The sequence below is a fragment of the Notolepis coatsorum genome (genome assembly GCF_963971535.1).
Source record: "Notolepis coatsorum genome assembly, chromosome: 19".
Taxonomy (NCBI): Eukaryota; Metazoa; Chordata; class Actinopteri; order Aulopiformes; family Paralepididae; genus Notolepis; species Notolepis coatsorum.
This window is the reverse complement of record NC_140183.1, coordinates 4,088,004-4,101,365: the sequence shown is the minus strand read 5'-3', so window position 1 is coordinate 4,101,365 and position 13,362 is coordinate 4,088,004. Positions and strand designations below refer to the sequence as shown.

At 41.9% G+C, this 13,362-nt stretch overlaps 1 protein-coding gene across 1 annotated transcript in view; it reads right to left on the bottom strand.

Moving 5' to 3' along the window:
• The window catches only part of ptk2ab (protein tyrosine kinase 2ab), a gene marked incomplete at its 5' end in the record, with an annotated part of 181,706 nt that overhangs the window by 31,024 nt on the left and 137,320 nt on the right, over positions 1-13,362 (bottom strand). The window contains 4 exons of the mRNA XM_084335922.1: positions 8,696-8,900; positions 9,877-9,966; positions 11,741-11,841; positions 12,036-12,151. Coding sequence (XP_084192048.1) covers positions 8,696-8,900; positions 9,877-9,966; positions 11,741-11,841; positions 12,036-12,151 — 512 coding nt within the window. The remainder of the gene's footprint in view (positions 1-8,695; positions 8,901-9,876; positions 9,967-11,740; positions 11,842-12,035; positions 12,152-13,362) is intronic.

The window sequence follows — 13,362 nt, the reverse complement described above, 5'->3', positions numbered from 1 at the left end:
CCCAGAGCTTTCGCACCACATAAGGTATCAAACCACCACGTGTAAGGTTTCTATATTTTCTCCCATCCCAATTTCGTATCATCCAATTCAACCCTCCCCTGTCACGAACGTTGTTTCTTGCCTCCCACAAGCCGGCTGCAATGTGGACTAAGTCATACATAGCACAAGTCCCCTCCGGTACTTGAGGTAACAGCAGTCGCATCTTTTCACCTGCGCAGCTCGATCTCTCAGTGGCGAGGAGTAACGCGTGGGAGGCTCACGCTGCCCCCGACACTTCCTGATTCCACTGCGCAGGCGCACCAACCGACCTGTAGGAGTCGCTGTCCACAACGCCCGATCCCCACCCTTCAGTTTTCCCTCCCCGTAATACGGCCAATGTGTATTACTGCGGACGACCAGCTAAACTGAAAACAATGTGGAGAGCTGGATTCGAACACGCGAATCCTAGCGTCTCCACACTGGTGGCGAGTGCCTTGCCCACTACACCACCTAGCCGCCCGGTCCAACTCGAGTTTCTATTACTTTTTGGAAAGTTTCACTGCACCGTTTTGGCTACAAATCGACTTTAAAACAGGACATTTTGGTCCATAGGGAATCATAATAGAACATTCTAGAACATTTGTGATGTCACAGTATGATGTCATAATCAAACATTCTAGAACATTTGTGTTCTATACTGTATATAGCCAATGTTTAGATTTACTGCACATTCCCTATACCCCATATATTACTATTGCAAAGAATAACTATGATAGATTTGTGTATGTACATAATTGAGTTCGATATTATGTACAGTATGTCAGTGAATGTGTTCCCTCATCGTGGTGGTTGCTAATCGTCTTCGACAGTAATTATTTTATTTTCCTCATGTTTACTGCAATGTGGCCCTGTGATGCAGGAGGAGCTGGAGATGATGAGGCCTCTGTTGGAGGAGGCTGCCCAGGAAACTGAGGCCGTCATGGAGCAGATCAAGGTAGAGGAAGAAAAGGAGCAGACCTGACGTTTTGAACGTTTGGAAGCAGAATGCAAAAATCATCAGTGAATGGGATACGTTGTATAAACAGTATCCCGTAGGGGTAAGACGATACATCGATCTAGATCGATATATCGATCTATTATCAATGATCCAATAGGATCGATACAACGTAAAAAGATCTATTCATATTGCGATACTCTTATTTTGAAAATCCCGCAGAGTCGTATCCGCTCGGCTCAACAGCACAGCATGCAGTAGCATCTGTAACAGAGCAAGGCTAGTGTGCCTATTTTGCCACCCAAAACAAGTCCCTGCTGTTTTATTCCAGAACGGATCAAATGCATCTAACATGCTTTGCAATCCTCGCCATTCCTTTATGACCATGTCGCGTTAAAGACTGAAATTAACGGTACGTTAGCGTAAGCTAACAACAAGCTAATATAACCCTGATCAGAGCCATAGACAGAGAGCAGCAGAGTGGGGACTGGGAAAGTCAAGTCAAGTCAAGTCAAGAGTTTTATTTGTCACGGCATACAAGTATACAAAGAAATGCGGGTGGTCTTGCCCGCAACGATGTGCAAAATACAATAGTAATAACATATAATAGAATCCAATAGAACAACATTGTGCAATAAAACAAGTAAACAGAGTAGGGCATATCGGTATATGTACATAAGTTATTTACAGAGCATGGTAGGGAAAGGGGGGGGGGGCAGGCAGTCTCCCTTTGTGTGTGTGTGTGTGTATATGTGCGTTTGGAAAGACCAGATGAAGTATAGTATATTTATGTATAGTATATTTATAGTAAATGTACTGAGGATGGACAGATAATGTTGATATTTAAACATAAAAAATACAATACATAATAAATGTATTCATGATCATCAACAATTGCAGGAACGGTTTGGGACAGAAAGGGGTTTTAGGTTGCATGTTGTGACACTTTACAGTGAACAGGAGGTCTATTTGTATTAAAAACAATAGATTGTTTTTAGGGATGTCCGATATTATCGGCCTACCGATATCGGCATTAAAATGTGATATCGGAAAATATCGGTATCGGTTTTCAAAAATAACCTTTATTTATCCAGGCAAGCAAGTAATATAAGAACAAATTCTGATTTAATTTATTGTCAAAAGTATGCATAATGTTGTGTTAATTCCACAACAAGAGATATGTATAATGTTAATCACCTGAAATTATTTTTGGGGGGGGGAAACCCTGCATATATCGGTATCGGTTGATATCGGTATCAGAAATTAAGAGTTGGACAATATCGGTATATCGGTATCGGTAAAAAAGCCAATATCAAGCATCCCTAATTGTTTTTCATTTAAATGTCTGGAAGAGCTCAAAAATAAAAATGTCAAATGATATTTCCGTTGCCTTTTTATAAAATTTGTATCCACTTTTTCTCCCATTTTCTATTTTTCTCCCATCCCAATTTCGTATCGTCCAATTCAACCCTCCCCTGTCTCAAACGCTGTTTCATGCCTCCCACAAGCCGGCTGTAATGTGGACGTGTAAGCCTTACATTGCACGAGTCCCCTCCGGTACTCGAGGAGGCAGCCGTCGCATCTTTTCACCTGCACAGCGCGATCTTTCAGCGTCAGGGGTCTGGGCTTTGGAGGGGCCCCGCCCCCATCGCTTCCTGATTCTACTGCGCAGGCGCACCAACCGACCTGTAGGAGTCGCTGTCCGTCCGATCCCCACCCATCAGTTTCCCTCCCCCTAATACTGCCAATGTGTATTAGGGGTGGGAATCACCAGTTTAATCACGATACGATACGATATCGATTCTTTGGACAACGATACGATATTATCCGATATCACACAGTCTGCCACGATATGATACGATACGATTCGATTCAGGTGCCTGCGATCGATATGAGACGATATTATGTGCCCATTTAATACAATCAGTAACATTTAAATCAACAAAAAAAAAGGCAATGGAAATATCATGAAATTTTTATTTTTGAGCTCTTCCAGACATTTAAATGAAAAACAATCTATTGTTTTTAATACAAATAGACCTCCTGTTCACTGTTTTTGGTTCATTTTTCTTTTTTTTCCTCGATATTAATATCCTATTCACTGTCACAGAGCTGTATTTTGGCTGGAAAAGCATATTGGGAGTCCCAAGGTGCAGTACCGGCCAGATCCTGTTAGTGGGGCTATCCCCGAGAATGCACCCTCCCAGTCCCCACTTCTCTCTGCCTATGGCTCTGGGTTAGCTTGTTAGCTCACGCTAAAGTAACGTTATCTTCGATCTTTAACGCGACGTGGGCATAATGGAGTGACGAGGATTGCAACGCAGGTTAGATGCATTGGACCCGTTGTGGAATAAAACAGCAGGGACATGTTTTGGGTCACAGAATAGGCACACTAGTCTTGCTCTAGTGACGCTCTAGACGCTACTGCTGTTGATGTTAAACAGAGTTTGAGTTTCACAACACTGGGCGCGGGGCGATGACGTCGCCGTCGCCGGATTTTCAAAATAAGAGTATCGCAATATGAATCGATCTTTTTACGTGGCATCGATCCTATTTGATTATTGATAATAGATCGATATATCGATCTGGATCGATGTATCGTCCCACCCCTAATAAGGTAGCTCCTTGCATGCCATCAACTGATCGTGACATGACCGCTATTGTTCCCATAATGCACTGTATTGACTGTATTTTTTTTTCTCCTAATAAAATTGTTTTAAACTCTTTCATGTGAAAAAGCTGTGTTGAAATGAGCGTTTCCTCCTCCGATCCTTACCGCAGGATAACATCCCAGACTCTGTGATTATATTAATCCAGCCCTACATGGACAACGAAGACTTCCACCCACACGCCATTCACAAAGTGTCCATGGTCTGCACCGCCATTTGCAGGTGGGTTCGAGCCACGCATGTCTACCACTTTGTGGCCCGCGGTGTGGCGACCAAACGGGTAAGAATAGAAGTGCATATTTCAGCTGGTCATCGTTTGCTTCTGTGAAACATTATAATGCGTGTTCCCACTGATACCCCTGTGCCGTGTAGAAAGCTCTCAAAGAGGCCCGGGAGGACTTGGAAGCGATCCAGCGCATCCTGGACGAGGCCAAGGGGGAGCTAGCGGAGTGTCGGGCGAAGAGAGACGAACTGGCCAGAAAGTGCCAGCAGTGTGAGGATCGCCTGGTCTGAGCAGACGAGGTCAGAGAATGAGACAGATGGGAAGAACGAGATAGATTTGATAAGGACGTTGATATAGTAACTAATCATATCTGGTCTTAAGGCCACTTCATAGTCCAGACGTAGCATGTGAACCGGAGTCCGCTAGGGTAGTGACAGTGGACTATGGGGGTAGATTTCTATCAAAAATAAACAAACGCAAAAGTAGAATCCACAATCGTAAAAACGATCCACACACACACACACACCTCTCAATTTGTGTTTCATAAATCATAAAAACACGCTTGATTTGCGTAGATTTACGTACGGAATTCTAATAACAGCTTGATCTGGTTAGATTTACGTACGGAATTCTAAGGACACGCTTGATCAGCTTGGAGTTACGTACGGAATTTTGAGACAAATATTTCGCTGTTTTCCCCCACGGGGATTCGTGTGTGACGCTTCTTCTTCTTAGAGGTCTATCAAAAATAAACAAACGCAGAAGTAGAATCCACAATCGTAAAAACGATCCACACACACACACCTCTCAATCTGTGTTTCATAAAACGCTTGATCTGCTTAGATTTACGTACGGAATTCTAAGGACACGCTTGATCTGCTTGGAGTTACGGACAGAATTTTTAGACAAATATTTCACTGTTTTCCCCGTGTGGATTTGTGTGTGAAGCTTCTTCTTCTTCGGCGCTACCGAACACGGCCCGAGGTGTTTTCGGCTCATGAGCGCTACCAGTGGCCAAAATCTTTATCCTTGTATACTATTGCTACTAAACCTCTTGAATCCTGAATCTATTTTTGTACTTGCATTCGATTTTGTTTTTAAATGGAAAATAAAAAAGGTTAATAAGTAATTTATTGATTTGTAAATGTTTTGACATTATTCCAAATTAACACTTTGATTGCCTAAGGCTAAATTCATGATATACCATAGGTTGCCAGCTCTATTTGTCTATGGATAAGTTCCCCTTCTTTGCAGGGCTATAACTTTTTAAATTCTATTGCTAAATTGCCATTATTAGGGCCCATTCAAGGTCCTATATGTATTGTTCAGGGTGTATGAACGTTAAACTTTTTCATTCACATATTCATACTAAAATATGATCTAAAGTATAAGTATGTTTTCATCTCTTTCTGCAGCTTTCTCCAGAACGTGATTTATAGCCCCAAATGCATTATATTGATGATCAAATAGTTTGATAGCAATCGGCGCGATATAAAAAAATCCAACTGGACGGACTTCTGGAAGTTACTACACATCATCTGATGTTGACCGGATGGGCGAGGGGGCGTTTATAATTCCGTGGGCAGCGTTATACCATTCATCTAATGTGGGTCAAATATTCATCAGATCAGTTAGTATAGGAGACATTGAAAAATAACGCTGAATCTTACCGTATCTTCCTCGCGCCGTTGGGCGATGAGCGTGGAGTATACATTTTCCTATTATGGGATGTTTGAATACCCGGTCCATTTCCAGGTTGTATAATGGTATATACGTCCAAATCATGTTGTTTATCGAGTTATTGGCAACGGATCGCTATGTATTGTGACGAGCCAGAGTGCCGGAACCTATACCGAGTGCCCGGAAGTAATATGGACAGCACATCGTCCAAGTAACTTCCTCTTTGGCGATTGCGCCAATCGGCCACCAGATGGCGCTCTTGAACCGCTAGAGGGTTCAGTGGGGCTTTTTGGTGGGTCTCAGGCCAGCGGATGGGAAATATGAATCCGATCACAGATTTTTGAAATATTGATATCAAAGACGAGTTTCGGCGTCTTCGGCAACTTGAGCATGGCGGGGAAGGACGCCTAAACTCGTCTTCTGGCAGTTAAAGTGTTAAGGGGGTGGTGTAGTGTTTTGATTGATTAGCTATCTTGATCAAAAGTGTGTGGGTCTATTATTTTTCTCATTATACTATCCACTGAACTGTTTTATGTGTACAACCTCAATCTTTAGAAAATTGTACCAGCATCTTTAACACATTGAGTGCCACGGACGCGTTTTGTCGTTAGTTCATGCCGACCTTTGAGTGCCCCCGACGCTATATAGCATTTTTTTTTTCTTTTTTTTTATTGGCGATTTGAATTCATATTTCATCAATCGAGCCTCACGCTAATGTTGCAGACTCTCTATGAGCTCAATTGGGAAGATACCGCCCCCTATCGTCTCCCTGTGTAACTGCACCCCATTACTTTACACTGACGAAGGGGGGGGGTGGCCAGTTTCCTCATTTTACTTTTCCCTCAAGCCAACTGAAGAATCCATTGTGCTCGCCGGCCCGGAAAACGCGTGGATTATGTATTTACAGTACCAACACTGTAATCAATAAGCGTGATCGATATTTGGAATGGCGATCAGGAATTGGAATAATCTTTTTGGATAACATCTGATCTCAGGTAAGGAATTTATTTTACCAGTCTTAGGATAATCAGAGCTATTTTCACAGAGATATAAGCGCTTGCCCTATGTGTGTGTGTGTGTCTGTGTGTGCGCGATCAGGAAATGAGAGAATCGATACTTCAGCCCGCCTCTATAGCGTGCATAAGTACACATGTACTATCGATAATCTAGCGTTTATTTGAAAACGATTCATAAATAGGCCAAAAAATGACAACGTTTTTGTGTATCGAGAATATTCCATGTATTTTATATATATATATATATTTTCCTTGAAAACGAGGGCTTTTCAAAATGCTATAAAACGGAAATGAACCGATTAAAAAACAATCCGTTTCGATAATGTTGACTGCAAACAAGTCATTGATAAGCGACGGGCAGATTAGACACATAGCCATAATTTAAGACAGAGATTATGCGTTCACAACGCTATCATTAAAAAGTGGGTGGTGCATTTAACCATGCTTCACCATGTTAATGGCCGGTACTGAAAGTGTTAATATTGCAGGTTGGGAATCACAAGGTAAAGTGTTTTTGATACAAATTTGCTGCATGCATCACGGATTGTGTGTTTATGGAGGTTTATCGAACAATTTCCCCGACAGGACGTCATGCATCGGTGTGATTTTTTTTAACATTTTGAAACATTCGAGACGTTTTCACAGCGTGTGCAATGCTGTGTTGTTGGTATAGAGAGAAGGGGATATGATTTAAATGTTCAAGTTTCAAGTTCAAGTTTCTTTATTAGTTGTCATACAGAAGTACAGAATACTTTTATACAAAATGCTTCTTTCTGTTACGCTCCAGAGACTGTGCTAGACAAAAGGATAAGTATAAAATAAAATAAGTATAGCAAGTATAAAATAGAAGTCACGTAAGTAGACACAAGTGTTCAGTATGTACATATGTACAATGCAGAGTAGAAGTAACTGAGTTACCATACAATATACTATACAATATACTAATTACAATATACTATATAGTGCAAAGCAGAAATGGGATGAGGTACAATTTAGGTACAATTTACAGTAAGGTGTACTGAGGTATGGGTTGTAGTGCAAATTCTGTGTATGTATGGCATGTATGGTTAACATGTACGTTGTGGCCCATTTCTCAGCTGTATCCAATCGCTTGCCTGTAGCAAGTAGCGTATATGCATATAACATTGTTTTGAAACCTATTTTGCGAACATTAGAATGTGTTTTTTGTCCATTTTCGTCGAGATGTACTCCGTGGCAGATCAAGCGTGTCCTTAGAATTCCGTACGTAAATCTAAGCAGATCAAACGTGTTTTTAGAATTACGTACGTAAATCTAAGCAGATCAAGCGTTTTATGAAACACAGATTGAGAGGTGTGTGTGTGTGGATCGTTTTTACGATTGTGGATTCTACTTCTGCGTTTGTTTATTTTTGATAGACCTCTAAGAAGAAGAAGCGTCACACACGAATCCCCGTGGGGAAAACAGCGAAATATTTGTCTCAAAATTCCGTACGTAACTCCAAGCTGATCAAGCGTGTCCTTAGAATTCTGTACGTAAATCTAACCAGATCAAGCTGTTTTTAGAATTCCGTACGTAAATCTAAGCAAATCAAGCGTGTTTTTATGATTTATGAAACACAAATTGAGAGGTGTGTGTGTGTGTATCGTTTTTACGATTGTGGATTCTACTTTTGCGTTTGTTTATTTTTGATAGAAATCTACCCCCATAGTCCACTGTCACTACCCTAGCGGACTCCGGTTCACATGCTAACGTCACGTTACTGTTTACAAAAATGTATTGTGGTCTGTAACTTGGCAACAAAGAGAGCTGCTATTGGTCGAGCGCAAGACACGTGACAGAACTCGCACCAATACGTCAAATAAAACTATGCGTAACCAAGTATCCGTTCGCGAGGGAAGATCTAGTCCCGACTTTAAAATTATGATTGCGCAAAACCGGGTAGATTCTAAACGGAGAACTTTTTATTCCTAAATCTACACCAATATATCTTTCACCCAGAGTGAAAATTGTGTAGTCCGACAAGGAGGGAACGGGATGAAACATACAGCCTTCACCTTACGGCCTAATAGCCAATCTAGTTCCTGTAAAAGATTGCATCATCAACTCTGACCCCCCCCCCCCCCCCCCCCCCCACACACACACACACACGTACCTAAGTTGTGTTTTGAGTTCAGTGAAGCGCGGCCTCTTGCTGGGGTCGTACGACCAACACTTGGTCATCAGGCTGTATAAGGTGGGCGGGCACTGTGGTGGCATAGCCAATCGCTCGCCATTCTCTATCCTGCCAATCACATCGTTGTTCTTCACTCCCTGGAAAGGCTTGATGCCGTACATCAAGATCTCCCACATACAGACTCCTGTTAAGAGAGAGAGAGACAGATATGTTAATATTTAATCCGGTGTTGACCCTTAGTAAAATTATTGACATGGTGATCCACCAATAGCTGTCCATTAGGCACCACTTCCTCTGATGTCAGACCTTTCAAAAGGAGACTAACCAATTCCTTCTCACATCCTGTCATTTGTCACATGATCAACACAAGCCCAAAATGTACTGCTGTGAAGCACTTTGGGCTGATATACAAATAAAGTTTATTATTATTATATTTTATTTTCCATAGAAATCAAGGTAAATATTGGACCATCTCTTACAAGTTGCAGGTTTTCTGTACTTTTTTTTTTTTTTTTTTTAATCTTTTTCCCCCTCCTTTTTCCTCCGATTTTCTCCCATCCCAATGTTAGTCGTTATGCCAATTCCCAATCCCCTTCCTGGTCGCTGCGCACTTACCCCCCACAGTCGGTCTGGGAGAGTGGAGGCTACCACGTGCTTCCTCCGACACACGTCTAGCCAATCAACCGCTTCTTTTCACCTGGCGTGTGGAAGGATCACACTATCCCACTCAGGTCCTATCCGCGCTTAGCAGGCGCCCCGACCGAACTGTAGGAGTCGCTAACGACCCGGACCCACCCCGCCAGCTTCTCCCACCCTCTAATACTGCCAATTGTATTAGTGTGAACGGCCAGCCAAGCTGGTGACAACGCCGGAGCTGTGAGCTGGATTCGAACAGGCGAATCCAGCGTCTCCGGTGTTGGTGACGAACGCAATCTCCGCTACACCACCTGACCGCCTGGTTTTCTGTACCTTTTGATACTAAATCAAAAATGTTATGACTTGTAAAATCGAGGCAAAGCAAGTTTGTTCCAGCAGTCTCACAGTGTTAACTTAGCGTATCGTGTGAATGGCTCGCCCACTTAGGAGACAGGAACTGTTCCATTTTCACCCCATTGGTGCTGCTTTGAACCAGTTATCTTCTCCTTATTACAGTAACTCACCAAACATCCACACATCACTGGCAGAGGTGAACCTTCTGAAGTTGATGGACTCTGGAGCCATCCATTTAATAGGCAGCTTCCCCTTAGAGGCTGAGAGAGTGGCGAGAGAGAGGGGGGGAGAAAGAAAGAAAGAAAGTTACGTTAAGAATCCACACAGCAGTGGGACAAAAGAAAGATAAAGTCAACACCCTCTTGCTTTAATGCGCTTGTAACACCTCTCTCTACACATAGGATACTCAAGATACAAAGTTAGTAGGAGCTGTCCTCCATACCGTTACCTTTGTAATAGCAGCTGTCCTCCATACTCTGTTACCTTTATAGTAGGAGCTGTCCTCCATACTGTTACCTTTATAATAGCAGCTGTCCTCCATACTGTTACCTTTATAATAGCAGCTGTCCTCCATACTCTGTTACCTTTATAATAGCAGCTGTCCTCCATACTGTTACCTTTATAATAGCAGCTGTCCTCCATACGTTACCTTTATAATAGGAACTGTACATTTATAGTAGGAGCTGTTTATAGTAGGAACTGTACCTTTATAGGAGGAACTGTACCTTTATAGGAGGAACTGTACCTTTATAGGAGGAACTGTACCTTTATAGTAGGAACTGTACCTTTATAGGAGGAACTGTACCTTTATAGTAGGAACTGTTTATAGTAGGAGCTGTTTATAGTAGGCACTGTTAGCTTTATAGGAGGAACTGTACCTTTATAGTAGGAACTGTTTATAGTAGGAGCTGTTTATAGTAGGAACTGTTAGCTTTATAGTAGGAGCTGTACCTTTATAGGAGGAACTGTACCTTTATAGGAGGAACTGTACCTTTATAGGAGGAACTGTACCTTTATAGTAGGAACTGTACCTTTATAGGAGGAACTGTACCTTTATAGTAGGAACTGTTTATAGTAGGAGCTGTTTATAGTAGGAACTGTACCTTTATAGGAGGAACTGTACCTTTATAGTAGGAACTGTTTATAGTAGGAGCTGTTTATAGTAGGAACTGTTAGCTTTATAGTAGGAGCTGTTAGCTTTCTAGTAGGAACTGTTTATAGTAGGAGCTGTTTATAGTAGGAACTGTTAGCTTTATAGTAGGAGCTGTACCTTTATAGTAGGATCTGTACCTTTATAGTAAGAGCTGTTAGCTTTATAGTAAGAGCTGTTAGCTTTATAGTAAGAGCTGTTAGCTTTATAGTAAGAGCTGTTAGCTTTATAGTAAGAGCTGTTAGCTTTATAGTAAGAGCTGTTAGCTTTATAGTAAGAGCTGTTAGCTTTATAGTAAGAGCTGTTAGCTTTATAGTAAGAGCTGTTTATAGTAGGAGCTGTTTATAGTAAGAGCTGTTAGCTTTATAGTAAGAGCTGTTTATAGTAGGAGCTGTTAGCTTTATAGCAAGAGCTGTTTATAGTAGGAACTGTTAGCTTTATAGTAAGAGCTGTTTATAGTAAGAGCTGTTAGCTTTATAGTAAGAGCTGTTTATAGTAAGAGCTGTTAGCTTTATAGTAAGAGCTGTTAGCTTTATAGTAAGAGCTGTTAGCTTTATAGTAAGAGCTGTTTATAGTAGGAGCTGTTAGCTTTATAGCAAGAGCTGTTTATAGTAGGAACTGTTAGCTTTATAGTAAGAGCTGTTTATAGTAGGAGCTGTTAGCTTTATAGCAAGAGCTGTTTATAGTAGGAACTGTTAGCTTTATAGTAAGAGCTGTTTATAGTAAGAGCTGTTAGCTTTATAGTAAGAGCTGTTTATAGTAGGAACTGTTAGCTTTATAGCAAGAGCTGTTTATAGTAGGAACTGTTAGCTTTATAGTAGGAACTGTTAGCTTTATAGTAAGAGCTGTTTATAGTAGGAGCTGTTTATAGTAGGAACTGTTACCTTTGTAGTATGAGCTGTCCTCCATGTATCGGGACAGACCAAAGTCTCCCAGTTTGACACAGTCTACTGTCGACACCAGGACGTTTCGCGCTGCAATATCCCTGGAGAAGCATAGAACAAGCATTTAAATGAGACATAGAGAGAGAGAGCGCGAGAGAGAGAGAGAGAGAGAGAGAGAGAGAGAGAGACCAAGAGAGAGGTGTACTTGTATATGAAGCATTCTCCAGGTACTAGTGTGTGTGTGTGTGTGTGTGCGTGTGTGTGTGTGTGTGTGTGTGTGTGTGTGTGTGTGTACCTGTGTACAAAGCGTTTGCTCTCCAGGTAGGCCAGCGCTGCGCTGAGCTGGTAGGAGTACAGGATGAGAGTGGCCAGGTCTAGACTGTACTTCCTTACCTGAAGAAACGACCGCAGCTAGAGACAGAGACAGAAAGAGAAAGAGAGAGAGCATTACGTGTATATTCATGTACGTGGTGTAACGTTACCTCTCCTAGTATACACAGCTCCATGATAAACCTGATATTACTAATGTTGTGTAGTATTTAGTGCCGTCAGGCGATTAAAAAAATGTATCTAATTAATGACAGGATTTGTAATTAATTAATCTAAATAATCGCATTTAAATCGCATAACCATTTTAGGCCTGATATTCTATATTCTATAATCATATTTCAAATTGCATGTGTCCGGATGGCAGAATTCAGTACTGTATCTACAAAACCTTCTGTTTAATCATCTTCCATTTATTCATTTGCTTAGATTTTTCAGGTCTTTTCAATTTGAGCATGGTGTTATTCACAGTCAAAGATAAAAAAATAAAATAGATTTTTTTTATTGATATTCTCATTTGGTTCATTACATTCCCTGAGATGCATAGATGTCCCTAGAATCAGATACCAAGAACATGCAAATGAACCATTTAAAAAAAAGTCTGTAAATGTTTATTCTACGTTCTTATGGAATGAATGAGATTTAAGTCGGCCCATGTCACCCCACTTCTTAGGGACCTGCACTGGCTCCCCATTGCCGCACGAATCCGCTTCAAGGCCCTCGACCTGGCATACCGTGCGGCAAAGGGAACCGCTCCCGCCTACCTCCGGTCAATGGTCTCTAACTACACACCCTCAAGACCCCTACGCTCTGCATCTTCTGGCCGCCTCAGACCTACTCCTATCCGAGCTCCGGGAGGGTCATCAAAGAGAAGCCGCCTATTCTCAGTCCTTGCCCCATAATGGTGGAACGAACTACCCACCCCAGTTAGGACAGCCGAAACACGTCCAATCTTTCGCCATCGACTAAAGACGCACTTCTTCAACCATGTGTTCTCTCCCCGTGGCTTTTTTCCCTCTACACAAACAACCTCCAATCAGCATCCCCCTCAGTCAAGACGCTGAAATACGCGGACGACACCACCATCCTAGGGCTGATCTCCAACAACAAGGAGGATGACTACCGGCTGGAGGTGGAGCGGACACTAACGTGGTGCAGAGAACACAACCTTATACTCAACGAAAGCAGGACCGTTGAACTCATCATTGACTTTCGGAAAACCACACCCACTAAAACACCCATGCTCATCAATAACCAACCCATTTCAGCCACAGACACATTCAAATACTTAGGAA